At 40.0% G+C, this 21,685-nt stretch overlaps 1 protein-coding gene across 2 annotated transcripts in view; it reads left to right on the top strand.

Moving 5' to 3' along the window:
- acss3 (acyl-CoA synthetase short chain family member 3) overlaps window positions 1-21,685 on the top strand; it is a 98,773-nt gene that overhangs the window by 24,253 nt on the left and 52,835 nt on the right. For both annotated transcript variants that reach the window (XM_088647244.1, XM_088647243.1), the window contains exon 8: window positions 5,219-5,370. In XM_088647244.1, coding sequence (XP_088503370.1) covers window positions 5,219-5,370 — 152 coding nt within the window. The remainder of the gene's footprint in view (window positions 1-5,218; window positions 5,371-21,685) is intronic.

Here is a 21,685-nt window from a genome sequence, read left to right as displayed (position 1 = left end):
TCTCTAAAGCCTTCTGATTGTTTAACAGGGTATTGGGAGCTCCTATATAATTTCAAATTCTCACACTCTCATCTTTTTAATCCTGTATGCATCTACCATGTCAGTGTTTGTCAGAAACAATGCAAATTTGTGCATTTTTCCGTGAGTAAGATATTATTAAGGACTGGGTTTAATCTTTGAGTCTTGACTCTTTTGGCAATATAAATATTTATATAACAAGCTAGAAAAACTGAGTGCAGTTCAGTAATTGTCACTGCTGAGATATTCTGCCATTTCTTTTTTCTCCTTTATTAAATCAGTTATTTTATTCATTCCCTTCTAGCTTTTTAGTTAAATTAAAATTTTAACACCGCTTTGAGTTTTAATAGATCTTGTCCAAAGGTAACTCCATTTTTATCAGACCTTTAAATTTGATTGATTACTTTTGTTGATGACCTCTGGATTTAACCTAAATGCATGTGCATTTATGTGCATGCATAATTACTGTACAAAACAAGCGTTATTTAGAACCCATCATTGATTATATGCACATATAAACATGGAACCCTTCATTTTTGTCATTAAACGAAAATAAAAATCTATCAAAGACTGTGTAGAAATGCTGTAAAATAAAAAAAATATATGTGGTGTCAGAAGACACATAATGTGGTTGTTGTTATCATAACACATAGTCATCCAGAGAAAGGGTAGTTCCAGTGTTTGGATTTGCTTTATCTGATGTTCCTTTGAATGAAATACAGAAACAAAATCTCTTTCTTATCACCTACAAGACACAATTGAAGCAATTCACATTTTAATTATTGTTGATTTTAGAACTATTCTCTTGTAGGCTGCTGTGAACTGTTTCCTGTTTTCATTTGTCTGGGAATATAGCAGATAAGGTAAAGACGCTGCAGCTATACAAAATAACCCAGAAGTCTGTGTGCATTGGCCAGATAACTTCGTCCTCTATGTCTGAACATACAATAAGATGTTTTCCCTTCAATAAGCTGCCTTTTGTAGAGTTAATTTAAGTGTGAATGAATGATCAAAAGTGCCGCGTGTTCATTGCATAGATGTACTAAATAGTCACTTCATCAGATGAAAATCAGCTGCTTTGTTTTTTTTTGTAAATTACAACACTGTGTGATCTTTTTACCTTTCACTATTTCTGTCACTTTACTACTTAACTTTTACTTTACTTTGTTCTTACCACTTTACTTCTTTTGTGTCCATCCGTTATCAGGAATTTTTTTTTTGGAGCCTATCTCAGAAGCACAAAAAGGGAGGACTACAGTCTGGAAGAATGACTGTACTCTCAGGGAGCACAGAAGAGAGTGTTACACATTTGAGACACTTGTTTCATTTGTGTGTCCTTAGTTTTAATTCCCCTTCCCAGAGGAATAGAACCACACTATAGACAAACTCTTTTCTCTTTTACCCATCTACTGAAAGCTCAATTCGCTACCCAATACAAAAGAAATTAGAAAAATGGTATTTGACAGTTTGACAGCCGGCAGAGGAATCCTACTCCGTTGGGCTCTTGAGCAAGGCCCTTAACCTCAACTGCTCCAGGGGCGCTGTACAATGGCAGACCCTGCACTCTGACCCCAGGCTTCTATCCCTGTCTGTGTGTCTCATGGAGAGCAAGTATGCAAAAGGATGAATTCCTTATACAAGAAATTGTATATGCTAATAAGGTGACCTTATCTTTTATCGCTTTTAGTAAATGGGTACAGACTTCAGGTTCAAAGAATTTATAAATCTGAAAATGCATCTTCTCAAGAATTTAAAATAAGATCATTGCATTCTGAGTGCTGGTATAAGAATTACTAGTTGTTCATGTTCAGGTTGGCAGTCTCAATGAGTAACACTTTGAACATTCTGTTTCCAGGCACTTAGAGTTGTGTGCCTAGAGTGGCATTAAGAATTCTGAATCACACAAAGGACCCTGCTGTATTTTATTAGTTTGAAAGCTGCAATTTTAAACACCACCATCCAGAGAGCTGTAACCTCTTTCACATTTAAAGTTTTTTTTCTTCTTTTAATTTTGCATGAGGAAACTAATCTTCATTACAGGGAAATCTGGTAATGAACAAAACTTTAACAAACTGTGATTTTTAAACGTGGAATTCATTATGGGAAATAATACACAAAGGCATGGTCAGCTGATATATTGCCTTCACTGTTTATATGATTTGTAATATATTCAGTTTATTTCTTCTGTTGTTCTGTTTTGTACAGTTTTAATTGTGCTTTACGGCATTCATTTATCTTGTAAGAGAAACTATGTGTACAGTATATAGCAGCATTTTTCAACCAGTGTGGCATGACATGGTGTGCATTCAGACAATAAAGGGCGTTCTGTGGCATTTAGGAAAAGTCACATATGAAGAAAAAAAAATTGTTTGTATATTGATTTTAAGGAATAACCTAAGTGTGATATTGACCACGCAGTATATACGCATGAGACAGAGACCATGCTCTAACTTGTACATGATGGGATCATGTGTGAGAAGTTTTTTAAGTTTGACAGACAAACTAAAAACTGAGAATGACTAGGAGTAGGTGAGCAACAGCTCACTATCATCAGTTCCTGCCAGGATAAGGGAACTGTGAATTTTGAAGCAAACTCAGACTTAAAATGTGCTTGAGCTGGTGACATGGTGATATGATGTGGGATGGAAAGCTGGTTTTCATAGATCCCTCATCAATTATTTTGCCATACAGTTCTTGTTTCCACTGGGATATCTCAGTATTTGCACCTTCGGTGGCTAAGGATCTGTGCCTGTGGCTGGAAGGTTGCCGGTTTGAATCCCGCGTTCGGCAGAGGAATCGTACTACTCCGTTGGGCCCCCGAGCAAGGCCCTTAACCCCAACTGCTCCAGGGGCGCCATATATATGGCTGACCCTGCGCTCTAATCCCAGGCTTCTCTCCCTCTCTGTGTGTCTCATGGAGAGCAAGTTGGGGTATGTGAAAAGACATATTCCTAATACAAGAAATTGTATATGGCCAATAAAGTGATCTGATCTTATGATGGTTTAACCTGATTTTATCAACTTCTTTGTCTTATTTATTTGTCATGTGTGATAATCACCTTATCTAATTGAAGATTAAAATGGTTGTGTTTTCATGCTTCTGTGCTTCCTTTTCACTTGTGCTGTGGGGCTGGTGGCAGTGTCTATTTTTGCCTCTACAAGATATTACAAGCCCTGTCACCCTGAGGGGTATCCGTTCATCTCATTAGTTCAAAGCAGTATGTGCCGCTACAATAAAGAAACATGAACTTACAGTAGCTGTGCCATTTCATATTTCAAGTTTATAAAGTGTTTTGAAAAAGTATTCATACCCATCCTATAGTATCCAATTTTGTTAAATTACCAAATGTTGCATACACTTTTTTCAAACGTAATATTTTATTCAAAACCTGAATGCTCAGACCAACGGCTTTTAAGGCTATGATGTGCTACAGCAAATGTTAGCAAAAAACAAAGACAAAAATGAATTATGTTGATTGCTTTAGACCCATGAACTCAATATTCTGTGAAAGCACCTTTGACAGCAATTACACATGCAAGTCATTGGGGATAAGTCTCTGTCAAGTTTTCACACTGACTTGATGCATTTTTACCCATTTTTACCAGTTTTCAAGCCTTTCCGCAGATTCTCAGTTGGATTCGGGTTAGGATGTTCAAGGACATTCACGTGTGTATTCTTAAAGCACTCCAATGTTGGTTTGGCCTTCTGTTTTGGATTATTGTCTCGCTGAAGGGTGAATTTCACCTCACTTAAGTTCTTGAAAGTCCAGAATATTTCCCTGTAGTATTTGCCTGTACGTTGCTTTCTCCTTTTTTAAAATTCCTAACAAGATTTAATCCTAAAAAACACACAAGTGTGTTCTAAGGAAAACCATTGCTCCTGCCACCATGCTTACCTGTAGTGATGATGTTGACTGGAAATTTTGCTATGATGGGTCTGTACCAAATGGAATGCTTAGTATTTAGATCAGAAGGTCCCAGTTTTGTCTGATTTGACTGCAGCTACTATGGGGATTTTATAGCAGGATTATTGAGGTGCTGTGTTGCAAACTTCACGCAGGATATGAGATGGGTTTTCCATTCTGCCATGCATTCCAGCTTTGTGGAGTGACAGGAATGTGGTTTGACTGTTGCATTTTCTCCCATCTTATTGAAATCCCAGAGATCTTACATAGATGTTGTTGGACCCACAGTCACATCCATTACTTGATCTAGGCAGTGTCTGGAGGGTATAATGCACCTTTCATTTCTTGATGATTTGGTAGACTGTGTTCACAGGGATATTCAGTGACTTTGATATTTTTGTACTCTTCTCTTGAGCTGAGCTTTTCAGTCACTTTATCCCTGACTTGCTTTGAAATCTCCTTAGTATTCGTGGTTGAGTCTTTATTTGAAATTCACTGCATGACGAAGAAACTTCACAGAGACAGGTGTTTTCATTCTGAAATCATCATAGTCACAGATAGAGGCCACTAAACCAACTGACTGTGTGGCTTATTAAGGTAATTTTGTGCACCTCATTTCTTTTTGGCACAGAAAAGTTAATAATTATGCAGTCATGAATTTTTCATTTTTCCTTCATATTATCTATTATTTCTTCCTTTTGTTTTATGTTTTGAATATGTTCAGTAGGTTGTGTGTTTAACAATATTCATTTCTACTTTGACATTTAATAATGCAAGCTTCAGGTATAAAGTAACACAATATGCAAACTATGCAAGGGTCTCAGTACATTGCAAGACACTGTACATCATTCATATTAACATTGATGAAGAAGGCATTGTAGATGTTTTTCTCCTTCTTCTAAGACTATAGATCCATTTTTAGCCTCTGTATAGTATATATGATATGGCATATCTCAGCTCAGTTCTAGATGAGTAATGAATACTATTTGTTTAAACAGGCATTTTGAATTCTTATGTCTTTTTTCACGGTGATCATATATTGCATTGAATTACAGCCTTGAATTAAAAATCTTTTCTAGGAAAACTACTAAACAGATCTTGGGCATTACATCAACTTTGACTTATTATCACATGTTTGTATTGGTTCTTGGAGAGCTAATTGGAAAGAAGAATAAAATACTAATTTTCGTGTGCCCATAGCAATCTTTTCCACTTAGTATGGTGTTTGAAAATATGACCTGAGTGAAGCATTTTGCAAGCCATGTTTTCCAAGTTTAATTGCATACTCTCCATAGGGAAAGCCTGTGGGGACCCCAGATGCTGCAGCATATTTCCGTTTGATATCTGAACACGGAGTGACAGCCATGTTCACTGCTCCCACTGCAATAAGAGCTATCCGCCAGCAAGATCCCCAGGCATCCTTAGGGAGACAGTACCCACTAACAAGGTAAGCTTGCAGTTTGTCTGCATTGAATTACAAATGCAGCTTCAGCCCTTTGGAAAAAAAATACTGGGATTTCATTTGTCTATCAGAACTGTCTTTAGTGACCTTACCACAGCAGGCTTCTTATTCTTTTTATGGATGAATTGGAACGTTTATCTGGTCTATTTGATACTATTTTGCTAATTTAGTAGCTTATTGTTCCTATAATCTCATTCGGATGTTTAGTAAAAGAAACCAGGTTATTGGCTTCAACAACAAGGCTGGGTAGCTAAACAACCATTTGCTTAAAGAATCCTTTGTTTTCTGTACTTAGTTTCAAATGCACTTCCACATAATTTCCACTTAGTGTTTGTGTTTCACTGTTGATTCTAAAGTCCACTGGGTTGACTTAGTTAGTACTTTAATCAATACTTGAGAATTTTGAATACTAGGATCAGGTCCCCTGATAGCCGTCTCTGATCGAGTAAACACAATCAATTGTTTAACCTGTCAGTGTAGGACCTTCATCTTAGCATCTAGATGTATTATTTCCCATGTTGTAATCATAAATGTTTTTGTGTCATGCTTGTGATTAACTCTCACAGTGATTCACGTTAAGATATCAATGGGGAAAAATCTTAAAACCAAAACTTTACTTTATCGGCAGTGTATTATGTCACTTCAAAAGAAACCAGTTATTGTTAAAATGTTATTTATACAATTTGAATCAAGAAAATTATACGAGTTCCATATCGGTTTGTTTACAACATTAACCTATGATCTCTGTAATACTGTAGGTAGAAAGTACTGGAAAGTGTATATTGAATAAGTTTGGAGAAAAACAATTACACTTACGGATTGAGTGATTATGTTTTGCTTAAAAACACATTTAAGTTTGATTTTAATTAGAAAAAACAGCGTGGAAAAAGAGAAACTATCTCCATAAATCTTGAAGGCGATGAGGCAAGGAGTGTTTAAAATATATGTCCTCTTCCAAGTAAGGCATGTGAGTAAGGACAGTGGTAATCTTAATGCAAAGTGTGATGTCATGGTACTTTGACTATGGGGGTGGGGAGCGGTTCCTTCTAATTTGATGCTACTTTTTTTAAGTGTAGTATTCTGTGTTAACATTACTGCTTTGTAAATTACAATCAACGCTTAATATCATTTGCAGAGGAAGCTTCAGGCTTTCTGTTCTGATTGAACATACACCAACAGGATATCTCCGAAGCAATTTCCTACCTCTAAATGGGTTTATGTTTCAGCTGCAAATGATGCAAACCAAGAAAATTGATGGTAATTGAATAAAACTATTAGAGCAATTGGAGAAACATTGTTAATAAAGAACAGTTACATGATTTTTTAACCCTTCTTTATAGGTTTGATCCATTATCCTAAACCAGTCCATAACCTCAGGAACACCCTTTCTGTTATCTGTTGTTGCCTATTTTTTGCTAACTATATAATCTAGTTATCTCTCCTGAATAAGGACACTTTTTTCCATGTAGGCCGAATGGCTTAGTGACAGACTAAGTGTTTTAACAGTAATTTTGTATTCATTAAGCAACATCCCAGAGCTTATTTATATTTTAATATATTAAGAATTAATACAACCTCAAAACTTTAGAAAACAAAACTCTTTTGTTTCTTTGATATCTTGTAATATACAAATATGGGTCAGTAACATGCTCACGTTAATCTTAAGTAACAATGTCTTTTGACATATAATTTTAAAAATAGTTTTATGAAACTGGTATTCTCTTTTTGTATTGTAATGTATGTAAGGTGACCAAGTTCTGCATGTATTTTTTCTAAGTGCCAATGCAAAAAGTTCGACTTCATGAATGAAGAAAACAGTTTTAATAGCCATTTTAAAGGTTTCTTCAATTAAAGTTTGGAAGATTATTTTCCTGAGACAGATCTGCAAGTCTGAATTTAAAGAAAAAAATACCTTTTACAGTTTGTTAAAATAGCTTCTAATAATAATCTAGGTAAAGACAGTTACAGACAGTACTGCAGTGATCATTTGGACAAGCAATCCAAAAATGACATACAGTAAAATGAGATTTTGCATTTGCTTTTGACTTTTATTATCTAAATGTAAAACAATGTACTGCATTTTATATTTAATGCATTTTAACAAAACTACAATACAAAGCTATTAAAATTACATACAAGCCAGGGTTATAAGCAACAGATAAGTACAGTAAATTAGTAAATAGAATCTCATTAATCCAGGCCACTAATTTTCCTATTGAATTACACTAAACCAGTGACAAATTATCATCCTTTATTTCTAAACAAAGAAGATTCTATGAGACACTGAATCAAGCAATTTTAATATAGCCAAGAAAATGCTAAAAATAGTAGAAAGCTACAGGAGACAAGTTTTTTCAAATGTTGACAGAACTAGTTGGTTTCATTAAAACTACAGCAGCACAGTAGAGAATTCCTAGAAGTATTAGTAGGGAATTAAAACTATTATAAAACTATGATCCTACTTAGAACTATACAGTATATACACCAGAAAATTATATATAAAGATGGGGATTTGTGAGAATTACTTCGTAAGCGAACAGTTCAGTGCAGTGTTGAATACAGATGTCTAAGCACATTATAAGTACATTCAAACTTGTATGACACAGAGAAGGTGACTTTAGTCCTCGACCCCTTCTGCAGCACAAGACTCAGTTTTAGTACTTGTAAGTTCTGTATTTATGAACAGGCTGAAGAAAATAAATCTGATGAATTTGTACCAGGCTTACACAAATAGGCTTAATAATCCAGCTGGCATTAAAGGTTTGTTAAGTGAAGAATTGAATGGTTTCAAAAAGAGAAACAAACGATCCAAAGGAAGTTGAGAAATGTATACTGAAAATGAAAAAACATCTTATCTCATATGTCTGTCCTACGATGATTACTAGTGTTTAGCTTTTTAAGGTTTGGAAAACTTCAAATTGAGGAGCTATATCACCCTGCAGCTCATAACTGGCAACCCACTGAAGCTAAGCAGGTGTGAACCTGGCCAGTACCTGGATGGGAGACCTCCTGGGAATGCTAAGGTTTCTCCTTGAAGAGGTATGTAGAGAAAACCGGTTCAGGGACGCCAAATATGTAATCATAGTGGCTCTCTGAAGGCACCAGTTCTGTAGGGTTTGGGCATTTACTGAGACAATTATTAATTGTAGCAGTAAATCACAAAGTTGATTCTTTTGGTGGCTTTAGAATCCAACCATGCGATATAACTCAAACAACGCACACACACAGGTACTAATACACGAGGATACATTTATTAATACATAGAATATGCATATAAACCTAACAGATCTTATCGAGAGGGTTATCAGAATACAAAAGATATATATTCAATCAGTTACAAAGTGTTACACATCAAGAGGAAATACGTTCAGTATATCATTCATTAAGACCGTTTCGTAAAGTGAACTTGGTTACAACTTCTACATTAGATACTCAAACAAGTACATAACTCTTAGGAATTAAATTGATATCAACTGGTTTGGATAACAATTGAATTCTCGAGCTGTAATGCATTGAAGTTGAATACTCATCCAATCTCTGGGGATTCAGATCTCCTGCGGGCACAAAGAAACAGTTGCAGGCTGTTGCCGTCTAATCCGCGCTCTCTGGCTCCGTGCCAGGCTGTGCTGACGGTGCGCTGCTGATGCTCACTGACCGGCTAGTTGGTGTTGTTTAACTAGCAAAGTTTGTGCACAGGAGAAAAGATGACTGTGGGTCCCAGCAAGTCAGGAAGAGGATCGGTTCGTTCCTGATGAAGAGCTAGTTCTGAATAGTGATTCAGCTGTCCACAGTTCCGACCTGTTCACGAGGCCTGCTGCTGGTTACTCTCTGGCAACCTCCACTCTAGACTCTTAGAACAAAGGAAAGTTCTGGCACTCGGACACACTGGCCGTTCCGTGGTTGTCCGGGCTGAGTCTCAGGATGGTCAGGAGGCGCGCTGCGAGGATGTCCTGCCCTTGGGAGCCTTCTGCTCCTGGGCCGTCCTGCCCTGGAATTCTCACAGAATCTTGTTGAATCTGAATCTGAATCTCCCAGGCTCTCTGTGTTGCCTGTTTTTACCTGGAGGAACTTTAGCTCATTGATTGGTTGAAAGTTCCATGGGCATCAGAGTCCCACGTGGGTTACTCGGCCCTACCAGTCCCTGATTGGTTGATCAAGGTGAGATATGAGTCACTTACTCCTGACACTTAGTAATGCAGTCCAGATGTCCAACTCGCACTCCCTAGACAGATAGGCGCCAATGGGTGACCATTGATCATGATAGCCAGGCTTAGCTAAGTGCATCCCCCTTTGGGAGCTGTCCTTGGACCTTAAATCACCTTGCATGAATGGTTTCTCTGTGGCTGCACCACAGAGATGAACAGAGAAATGAGGCCTAATTTGGGAAAGCTCAGAAACACTTAATTCTGCATTATTATTAAGCCTCACCGCTACATATCCCCCCTTTTTGAAGGCCACGAGGTCCCGAGGCATTGTTGCCTTCAAAACAAAACAGAGTTAAGTGATGTCCCTTGCCATTAGAACATTAACCTTAAATGTCCACATTACTCCTCGAGAATTCATACTGGAACCAGCATTGGATACAAACAGGATGAATAACATCTGGAGTATGTATAAACACGGTAGGAGACATTATCTAAGTCTAGGAATTACACATCAGGAAGTTCACTGTCAATATCTGATACCTCTGTAGTAGATATTTGGGAAGAAGTAACTTCCTTTCTTTTGGCATGCTACCTTTGACTCATTCATGCTACCCAGAGTACATCTTGATGTGAGACTACATCATTCAGAGTACACTGTCAGTCATGATCCAGCTACCTGGCAGTAGTGTTACAATAACAACAGTACCTGTTCCCAGCCCTCCGATAAACCACAACACCTGTGTTGGGTATCTGCTAGGGTGGTTTGGAGGTTTGTTCCATTAAAGCAAACTAACTACCTGTACCTCTTCAGGGCTTACTGTTTCTTGGATTTCTATCCAATTCAATAGTGTGGCACCTGAAGGCATCCAAGACCTCAAGTTTGGTCTTATATCGTCTGGTTCCAGACCGTACAGTGTTAAGTTACCATGCTGTACTATGGCCTCCTCGGGAACTTACAGGAAAACTGTTTGATTAAGTAGCTGCATTGCGGTAGCTGTATCATGCCCGTCACAAGTCATAGTGTCAGTTAAATGTGGTGTGCTGACCAGCCATTTACTTCCCACCTGCTCTTCATGGGGTCCATTAACCTCCCTCTGCTCGTTAGTAGCTTTACACCCTTCAATGGTGAATCGTTTAGACACACCCAATGGATAGCTTTGGTAGCCATACCCATCTCAAGACTTGGAACCGAATTCAATCTTGGATTGCCTTCTGGGTGAGCTATGAGCGATGGGGTTAATGTCACACACTCCTCTACTGAGAAGAGTGGAATCAAGTGGGTTGGGATTTGTGCCATGGCTAGACTGGCCACAGTGGCACTAAACTCCCTTAACAGGTCTTGTGTCAACATTCTGGCCTGTTGCACACAAGCATAAACCCACTGTATAACACCAACAATCATGTCCACTGTTTGGGGAATAAGGTTTAACCCTGTTGCATAGGAAGTTGCCTTTAGGGTTTTCCCTAAGCTTTCCAACTTTTGCTGCTGTTGATACAGTCTGTCACTACCCTCTGGCATCTCTGACACCTGCCTTCTTGGGGCAGTCAGGGTGAGAGTGCCAGTAGCACACAAACCTACCAGAAATAGCAAATGCACAACAGTGGTGGCAGCAATCAGTCCTCCCAAAAGTCTTTTCGGGTGGCTGATCCCAGTCATCTCCTTCTGAGTGACTGTTGCCTTTCTAAGCTGGCGCAGCATGTACATGGTGTCTTTCTCAGTATGCCCTGTGGCATCTTGGGCACCAACATCCTGGAAATCTGGGGAGATCTGACGCAGCGGCTGATGCTGCTCCTCCGTTTCCAGGGCATCTGCTTTTTCGATTTGTTCATGCCTGTGCTCTAGGAACCCTGCAGGGGGCGGTGCAGCGGTGGAGCATGCCTGACCCTCGGCTGAGTGGTCATCTGGAGCACCTGAGTGATCTGGGATTGTTATCCTATTCTCACTGTTCAGGTCCACCCTGCACACTTCCTGATTGAGGAATCCCTCTATCGGCATGTTTACAATCGTTCGCTGGGGGTAGGTGTAGGACACCTGCTCGCTCCCCCCTTCCCTCGCTAGGGGTTCAGGGAGCTGCCCCAGCACTGGGATAGCTAGTTCACTGTCTTTGAACTTACTATCACTCACCAGGCCCATGTCAGTGCAGGCTGGGGTTCTGACACCCCTCTTTGCGATGTCCTGCACTGGCAGGCGGGTGGCTTGACCATCCAGCTCCAGTCTGGGTGAACCACTGTTGGTCAGACTCAGACTGACAGACTGAGCTGGTGGCTGTAAGAAAACCGTCTCGGCTTTCATTCCCTGTCCCTTCTGGGGGACTGGGTGTGTTGGCAACCCTGCCGTTGAGGCAGGAACAATCAGGTCAGTCTCACTCACTACCTGGTAGTTGTGAGAAATAATGTTACCTGACTGCAGGTTCCCTGGGTCAAAGCAGAGGGAATCGGCATCTGGGATCAGGTGTGTCCACAGCGCAGTAGTCTCAGCGTCGAGCTGGACCTCCTGTCTAACCTGTGAATGTTGCACCAGGGGCACCTGGCGGTGGCCCTGCGACAGCTGCTCGAGCAGATTCTCACTAATAGAGGACCTCTCAGGGCTAAGGGTGAGGGCTTCATCACCAACCTGCTCTCCTGCCATCTGGATCCCTTCCACCACTGCAGGGTGGTGGTCCTGACCCCTCTTGGGTGCCAGGGTGCACAGGGAAAGCTCCTTTTCATCGCCAGGTGGGGAGATCTGCTCCTCTTTAGGGACGTAAAAGGTGTGTGCTTTACCTGGTGGATCAGGCGGCTGCTTGGAGCACCGCTCCTGTGGCATGGAGGCTGTTGGGACCTCAGCCGGGACACGACTTCCCTGTATATCTGGGGAACAAGGAAATATTTTTATTTCTTGTCCAGAGGGAACAGAAGGAATCTTCACATAGGCTTCTGTGTTCGGTGGGCACTGTGTGAGCACAGTCTGCCTCTTGGCCCCCCTTTCCCTCTGTACAGAAGGCTTAGGAGCCTTGACCTGTTTCCACACCTTGCCTTTCTGGTGATCCACCAAAGGTTCCTCTCTGAGTCGCATGCCCTTTTCTTTTTCTACCCGTTTGAGCTTGCCGTGTGACATCAAACACCTTTCAACCTCAGTGTCAATCAGTGTCTCACTGGGTAAGACATCTCCCATGGCAGCCTTGAAGTAAAAGCTTCTTGCTTTTCCTCTGCGTTTTACTGCCTGCTCTGTGACTTCAGGGGTGGAGTCAGCACTCACTTGGGAGTGGCTGACCTTATCCAGGCAGGAACCATTCCGCTCAATCAGATAGACTGAGGGAGGGAGAGGGGGCGGGTCTCCGCCTCCTCCAGTGGAGAGTATCAGCTCATTCACGCTTCCGGCAGCCTTGGGGAACGGTTGTCCCTGTCCTAATAAAGCTTGTTCAAGCCTGGCCAGGCGGGCGGCTACTGAATCCTTTTGTTCAGCCTTTTCTAGCCCTTTCCCTCCCCCGGTGTTCTCATGGCACTTAGGACGCTGGGTGCGGTCCTGTGTGAGTGCTTTGGAACGGGGCTTAGCCAGCTCAGGAGCCTGTGCTCCTTCGAGCAGGGGGGAATTAACCCTGCTGGCTCTGACGGCGAACGCAGTCGCTTTAGCAACTTTTTGCTCAGAGCGACTTTGGACATCATACTCCCAGGCTTTCTGCACGAATCTCTTGATATCAGTCATTTCCATGGTCTGTGCATCTGTATGCATTAAGATCATCTTTCTGACTGACAGGTGGAGATTCGCAATGAATAAACCCTTGAAATGTGTGTTCTCTTCGCAACCCTCATCATTTCGCCCTGCAAAATAAGTTCGTCTAAGTCTCTCGTAATATTCGCGAGGGGACTCTGCTCTCTCGTGCTTAATGTTAAGAGCGGCGGCTATCGCGGCAGTTGGGTCAATAAACGCACTGTATTCTTCGATAAGTGCTTGACATAGCTGCTCAAAGTCATTACAGACTTTCTTCATCTGCCTAGCCATCCACTCATGTACAGCTCTGCTGGTAGTTTTCCTGACCAGAAACACTTTCTCCTGTTCTGTGGCGTTTGGCAGGTACTGCAGGGTATACCTGAGGTCTTGAATATAACTCTCGATATTATTCTCTGACACTGCGGGGTCAAATCTCTCTATGTCCTTCGCTAGCTCTCTCAGAGAATGGAGATTTACTCTCCTAGCTTCTCCGCTGACGGAGATATGGAAGAGATCGTGGTCAGACCTGTCGCTGCTAGAGAGAGTGCTTAATAGCGACTCGAATTCAGACCTTTTAGCAACCATCGTTAAACTTAAAGAGTATTACTTTTAAGTACGAAATTACAGTTTTACCACAGAAAACCACAAGATCAAGTATGCAATCAACCCGGTAGATCGCAAAAGATCACAAAACAATCAAGCACTGCTTAAAGAGCAAGGGGAACTTTTTTTCCTTTCGGCTTTCAGCACACTGTATTGTCGTGTATGAAACCCGCGGCGTTTTATATTGAATTATTCCGCTTGGTTGACTCATTTCAGTCTTGCCACGCCCACCCAGGGACGCCAAAATAAATGTAGAGAAAACCGGTTCAGGGACGCCAAATATGTAATCATAGTGGCTCTCTGAAGGCACCAGTTCTGTAGGGTTTGGGCATTTACTGAGACAATTATTAATTGTAGCAGTAAATCACAAAGTTGATTCTTTTGGTGGCTTTAGAATCCAACCATGCGATATAACTCAAACAACGCACACACACAGGTACTAATACACGAGGATACATTTATTAATACATAGAATATGCATATAAACCTAACAGATCTTATCGAGAGGGTTATCAGAATACAAAAGATATATATTCAATCAGTTACAAAGTGTTACACATCAAGAGGAAATACGTTCAGTATATCATTCATTAAGACCGTTTCGTAAAGTGAACTTGGTTACAACTTCTACATTAGATACTCAAACAAGTACATAACTCTTAGGAATTAAATTGATATCAACTGGTTTGGATAACAATTGAATTCTCGAGCTGTAATGCATTGAAGTTGAATACTCATCCAATCTCTGGGGATTCAGATCTCCTGCGGGCACAAAGAAACAGTTGCAGGCTGTTGCCGTCTAATCCGCGCTCTCTGGCTCCGTGCCAGGCTGTGCTGACGGTGCGCTGCTGATGCTCACTGACCGGCTAGTTGGTGTTGTTTAACTAGCAAAGTTTGTGCACAGGAGAAAAGATGACTGTGGGTCCCAGCAAGTCAGGAAGAGGATCGGTTCGTTCCTGATGAAGAGCTAGTTCTGAATAGTGATTCAGCTGTCCACAGTTCCGACCTGTTCACGAGGCCTGCTGCTGGTTACTCTCTGGCAACCTCCACTCTAGACTCTTAGAACAAAGGAAAGTTCTGGCACTCGGACACACTGGCCGTTCCGTGGTTGTCCGGGCTGAGTCTCAGGATGGTCAGGAGGCGCGCTGCGAGGATGTCCTGCCCTTGGGAGCCTTCTGCTCCTGGGCCGTCCTGCCCTGGAATTCTCACAGAATCTTGTTGAATCTGAATCTGAATCTCCCAGGCTCTCTGTGTTGCCTGTTTTTACCTGGAGGAACTTTAGCTCATTGATTGGTTGAAAGTTCCATGGGCATCAGAGTCCCACGTGGGTTACTCGGCCCTACCAGTCCCTGATTGGTTGATCAAGGTGAGATATGAGTCACTTACTCCTGACACTTAGTAATGCAGTCCAGATGTCCAACTCGCACTCCCTAGACAGATAGGCGCCAATGGGTGACCATTGATCATGATAGCCAGGCTTAGCTAAGTGCATCCCCCTTTGGGAGCTGTCCTTGGACCTTAAATCACCTTGCATGAATGGTTTCTCTGTGGCTGCACCACAGAGATGAACAGAGAAATGAGGCCTAATTTGGGAAAGCTCAGAAACACTTAATTCTGCATTATTATTAAGCCTCACCGCTACAGGTGTTAGTGGGCTAGTAGGGGATTCTGCTGTCTATGTGGGCCCTTATGCCCCAGTATGGTGATGGGGACACTATACTGTTAAAAATGGGCGCCAACCTTCGGATGAGTTTTAAAACCAAGGTTGATTTTCTATGATCATTTAAAATTCAAGGGTGTTTCTTGAAAAGAGTAGGGTATTAACCCCAGTGTCCTGGACCTATTTACCTCTTACAACCTCCTAATAATCCCCATCTATGAATGGCTTCATTACTCTGTTCTCCTCCACCCTGATAGCTGATGTGTGGTGAACGTGTATTGAAGTACAGGTGCAGGTATATTGAAGAAAGTGCCAAGGTGATGATCTGCTGAGAGCTAAAGCACAAAATCAAATGAAGTAGAATAAGCATACAAACATACTGTAAACAGTTCCTATTGCGATTGTCTCTGTGAAACAAAGTGATATGTTTTGGGTGAATCTGAAGGATGTCTTGGCTACCAGAAATTTAGAAATGTGAATATTATAGAGTACTTTGCATAGAAGACTGGGTTAAAGTTTTCCAGGGACAGATGCTAACAGCTACATGAAATATTGCTGCAAAAAAACATTTGTATTTTGTAATACAGGCCTAAAGAGAGTGCAGTGATTACTGAATTGGAACATGCCAATACCTGTGTTCATACAAATCTTTTTTTTTTTTGCAATTGCAGTATAGTTGAAATGTTATATGAAAAGGAAACATAAGGATCATAAATATATGTTTATTGAAAATGCCTGTCTCTATATTAACTTGAAAACCTTCCAGGCATACTTGGTACATAACATGATTGCTTCTCTGTTATTGCTGCTTCTCTGTTATTGCAAGATAACATAATTAACAGTGTTATACTCTGTATTGTAAGTTTGGATCTTTAGTAAAAGTGTTGAAGTGTACAAATACATTTCTATGGATTCTCCTTTCAGAAATTAATTAATTCTGAAATTTTGATTAAATATACATTTTTGAGTATGTACATGTGCAAATATTAATCTAATTATATACTGTAGAGTAGCCTAAAGAATAGCCAAATTCACATTTAACCAAGTCTACCCCTAAACCTTTGCATAATGTAACTAGTATTTATGGGTAAAAGACATTAATAACCCCCCCTTATATGATAAGTATCAATGCAATGGCTTAAAGTTAATTTAAATAAAAATGATCAACTAAAAGAAGCAGTAGCAATGACAACCTTATAGTAATCAATTAAAATAAACAACATGAATCCCTCCTCGGCGGCGAGCCTGCACTTTCTCTCTGCCTACATGAATAGCGTACCCTAGGGTAACGAAACGTGCAATAAAACCGTCAGAGAGCCTGTAAAGTCACCTCCAGCCTGTCTCTCCCCCTGATACTGACACAGATCCCAGAGTGTTCATTGCAATAGAAAAACAAGACCGCACTGAGATGCGAATGCTGGGTTGTAGATATTTGGGTGGATGGCAGGTATAGAGGCTCCCTCATTAGCCTGAGACATCTCATGATCTCAGCCACCGTTTTGTAAGGTGCGGCTTACAACATTCGGCTCGGACTCATTCCGCTCTGCTCTTCTTTCATTCAAGACCCCGTTGAACAGAATGAATCTCGAATGAGCACATTTGCGAAAATAAAATGTGCAGATGCCGAGACCCTACTTTACAGCAAAGCTCTGGTATTTGTGAGGGTTTGGTACCTTAAACTTTGTGCAAATGGCAAATTTGCAAATGCTGGACTTAATACCTTATGGGTTAAATACTGTAGGCCCTGGGTCCACAGCTTGGGAAACAAGCATTTCCATAGTAATATTTTTTTTATAACTGTAACTATTTCAGAAGCAGTGGTAGTAATTATTGGTAGAAAAAAAATGAAAAACGAGTACATGAAAGAATTGTTTTCCCCATATAATTCAAGTTATTTGTAAACAAATGAAATCACTGTTATGATATTACAACTTACCCTATGTTAGAGTTTATTTTTTTATTCTCAGTAGAGTGCATTTTGTTTACTTTTACATCTTGTTTTATTACTATTATAAATGAAGCAAAACTCTAGTAATAGAGTTTGTTACAGCACAGTAAAAACAGACAAGAAAGTAAATTAAGTGTACACACTTCCTTGCTCCCATGGTTTGTCTCATTCTCTTTTAATTTCTTTTTTATCCTTTTCTGTGAGGCACGTGAGCACTGAGACTATGATAACGTAGGGGACTGCTATTTTCGCTGTTTAATGATTCTTTAAATTTGCAGCACAACACATGCAGGCGTTACTCTCATAAAACATGTCCACACAACCTATATCTAACAGCTTCCTGATAAAACTGAATAACTAAAGCATAACCCATGGTGTACTTCTGCATAAACATGGTGACTCTGTTAACCAAGCTGTGTCTTCACTACTGAGACCCATAAAGGTTGGGTAAAGTAGATCCATGAGATGAAGATGTGCAAGTACTGTAGGTGCCCACATTTACTCTCCTACTGCACAACCAGCAAATAGGTACATCTGGTCCACAAAGATGGAAAAATTGCAAATATACAACTTGCAAATACTAAAACTGAATCTTGTGTTGCAGAAGGGGTCCAGGATTCTCTGTGTCATTAAAGTCTAAATGTACCCATAATGTGCTTAGACATCTGTATTCGACATCATATTTTCTTAACTGCCTGTCACATTTTTAGAGATTCCGTTTTTTATTTGGTTCGTTACTCTGAAGTGTTTTTTAAACCTGTCATTTAGCCTAGCTGTTTTAGACTTCAAGCAATCTAGGAGAAGTCCTTTTTTTTGTAATTCCAGTGTTCTATGCGAATACCCATTTCACAGTATCTCTCTGCTGCACATTTCCCTTGTGGGACACCACAGTGAGCAGCTGCTAGTATGTTCTTTCTGTAAACAGGAAGCACTTCACGTGTTGTGCATTATACACACAAGAATGCACAGAACACACTTTCAACAAACAAGGGAGAACAGTGAGTGACTTTCTTCTGTATTACTTCTCTATGCGGATGACCCAATGCTATAAAGGAAGCACTGTTTCATGAAAATGTGTCATTATAGATGCTCTTTTGTGATGTGGCACGAGGGGCTTTTTTCTTATTTTTGTCACTGCTTAATGAAACAAGAGGACATTTCTCCCTGTTTTTCATGGCAGCTGTTTTTTTTAAACCTTTATTGGTTTTAGGTTTCAAGCAGAAAAATCATAGAATCATACAAAAAAGCATCCTATAGGATCTGACGTACAGAAACGGTATAACAGTAGGAATTAGGGTAAATAATGAAATTTGTCTTTTAATATGATAACTCTAGAGTCTGTCTGGACCACAGATTATGGTTTTCTTAATGAGCAAAATAAAATAAAATAAAAGACAAAGTTCATAAACTGCACAGAAATTGGCTATACTAAAATCAACAATTTGGAATATACTGTATTAAAAAAGAAATCATATCTATAATTGCCAATTCACCAAGCCCGGGTTGGCCAAAAGAAACAGCAGCAGTTGATCACAAAAATTATCAAAGTTGTCAAGAAAACTGTGAACTAAACTAAAACAACTGTCAGTGAAATCACCCACAGCCTCCGGAGTGCAGAAGCGAACGTATCAAAATATCAAAAAGACAGCAGAATCACAATGCAGACACATGAGATGAGATGTAAACCAAGAACAGAAAAGCCAGATTAAAATTGGCTCAAAAGCACAAACAAGTCAATATTCATAACTTAAAATACAATAAAGATCTGCTGGGCATTAATCAAGCACTTCATGCAAGAAAAGAAGAATGCTCTGTGGCTAAGGATCTGCACCTGTGGCTGGAAGGTTGCCGGTTCGTATCCCGCGCCCAGCAGAGGAATCCTTCTCCGTTGGGCCCCTGAGCAAGGCCCTTAACCCCAACTGCTCCAGGGGCGCTGTATAAATGGCTGTCCCTGCGCTCTGACCCCAAGCTTCTCTCCGTCTGTGTGTCTCATGGAGAGCAAGTTGGGGTATGCGAAAAGACAAATTCCTAATACAAGAAATTGTATACGGCCAATAAAGTGATCTCATTTTATCTTACATACTTTATCTTTTTTTGGCTCCATCTTCTACAGGATGACTTGCTATGAGGCATATTTGTTGTCGACAGATCTTTAATTCCACCTTATCCTCTGGAGATGATGGGTCAATGTAGATGGTGGTGTACCTTGAACAGAGCAAGCACAAAAGGGCTGAGATGTACCTTGACGCTGTGGAATTATTTGAATGTTTTTTTGTGTCCGACAAAAATGAAAATTGTCTTGTGTTTACGTCCCCAATATGGCTCAGTCTAGGGATGAATGGGGACTAATATATAAGCCAGGGTTTAATGGACAGAAATACACAAACATAAATAACACTTATTACACTATTCTACAACCTAATACCCTCTAAACCTGTCTCCCGCGAAAGGGGTGGCAAAGCCAAAGGAAAGTCTTCCGCAAGCTAACTGTCTACTCTAAACTAAGCTGTAACGGAAAACTAAAAAAAAACATGGATGCCACAACAATCCCAACCCTACACCACAGCTAAGAAAACAAATATGATATGTGTCGCGTTTTTGCCGTTCCTTCTTCTTACACCTCTTTTCAGAGGCTCTCAGGACATCCCGTAATGGCATATAAAACCGAACCGCTCTCTTCAACCAATTCAGAGAGAGACACAATTTAGGGACATGCCCACCTCCAAAAATGGACTCCCGCACAGGAGGGGAGTAAAAAAACAAAACAGAATGTAACACTTGGCTCTAAGAAACTATAGATAAAATATTCATTTTTATAGCTGCACAGCTTTTGAAAGATCAGCAAAATGAATTGCATTGCTTGTAAAATGGGATTACATGTATTTGATTGTTTTTTTTTCACATTTAATAAACATGCTTCTGCCCTTGACAAGATAAAGTGACCTCCTGCACTACATGCTGACACAGGTGCTCCATTTTTCACAGGCAAAATGCTGTGAATATAATAGACTGCAACACCTCTCTACAAAACATCATAATCTTTGTACCTTTCTCATGAGATGAGAAAAAGAAAACTTTTTTAACACTGCCTGAGATAGCTGAGATGAAATGATTCTATTAACTTTTTTATTTGCTTTTATAACACAGCAAGAGTGAGTGTGTTACTATGCAGTATTAATCAGCTACAGACCTTTTATTTGTTTATTTGTTTTCTTCAAGATTCAAGGTACATAATTTAGAACAGCAAAATGTGCATAACAAACCTACAGTACATGAGCAAATATATGGATCAGTTTGCCTTGAAATGAATGGGTGTTCATTCATGTAAATAGGGATTACAAAGATGTTAATCGGGGTTAAAATACATTGACTATAACATCTAATATTGTTAACCTGTTAATTTAAATAAATATCATAGTCAATATTCATATTATCATAAGTAAGTAAAAATTAAGTTATTGTTAAAAATAAATGTATCAAAGGTGTGTGGAATAATATTTTAATTCTCAAGATGTATAATGCAAATTTATACTCATCCAAAGCAATATGTTATCAGAAATTTTCAACGCCTGCAGAGTCTGGCTGCATTGATCACACCTGTCCCATCCTCTTCTGCTGGTTCAGTTTGATCTGAACTGAGTGAGACATAGATAAGGAGAAACTGTTTGCTCAAGGTGTAGCTGCTACAACTGAATATACAATGTTCAGGATTTTCAATAAAACTCCAACTGCATTGACCTTATTGATCAAACTAAATTACAGTTAGCCTGCTAGTCACAAGATTTCTCTTGTTGCAAAGTCATGATCAGAATTCTGATTATGTATGTATTGGTACGAGCCTGGTATCCTGCAAAAGGTTTGTTTTCATGTTTGGACAATAGTGGTCGCAGTCAAATGGTTGGCATTCATGCCTGGTTGCCAGGTTTCAAGTGAGAGAAAACAAGCAAACTTCTATAGTTATGAAATACATTTGAATTTTTGAAATCATAGTTGGTGATTTGTTGGGATTTTATCACTTGGAGTGTTCTTTCTCTCCCCCCCATGTTCCTTGCTGGTTATGGACAAAGAGACACTGAATTTTAGGACCATGTTGCTTATCAGATAGCACATGTAGAAACCTTTCCTTAAGATTTAATGCAGAGGTGACTGCGTGATTAAACTGTATAAGAACTGTAGGATCCTAGATGATAGTAAACTTGGATTAAAAAATAGGTCTTGCTTAACTATCTTGTCAGCAACAGTAATAGAGACAA

The sequence above is a fragment of the Lepisosteus platostomus genome, chromosome 9 (genome assembly GCF_059453375.1).
Source record: "Lepisosteus platostomus isolate fLepPlt1 chromosome 9, fLepPlt1.hap1, whole genome shotgun sequence".
In the NCBI taxonomy this organism is placed as follows: Eukaryota; Metazoa; Chordata; class Actinopteri; order Semionotiformes; family Lepisosteidae; genus Lepisosteus; species Lepisosteus platostomus.
Note: the sequence above shows the minus strand (reverse complement) of the source record. Positions and strands in the feature narration are given on the sequence as shown.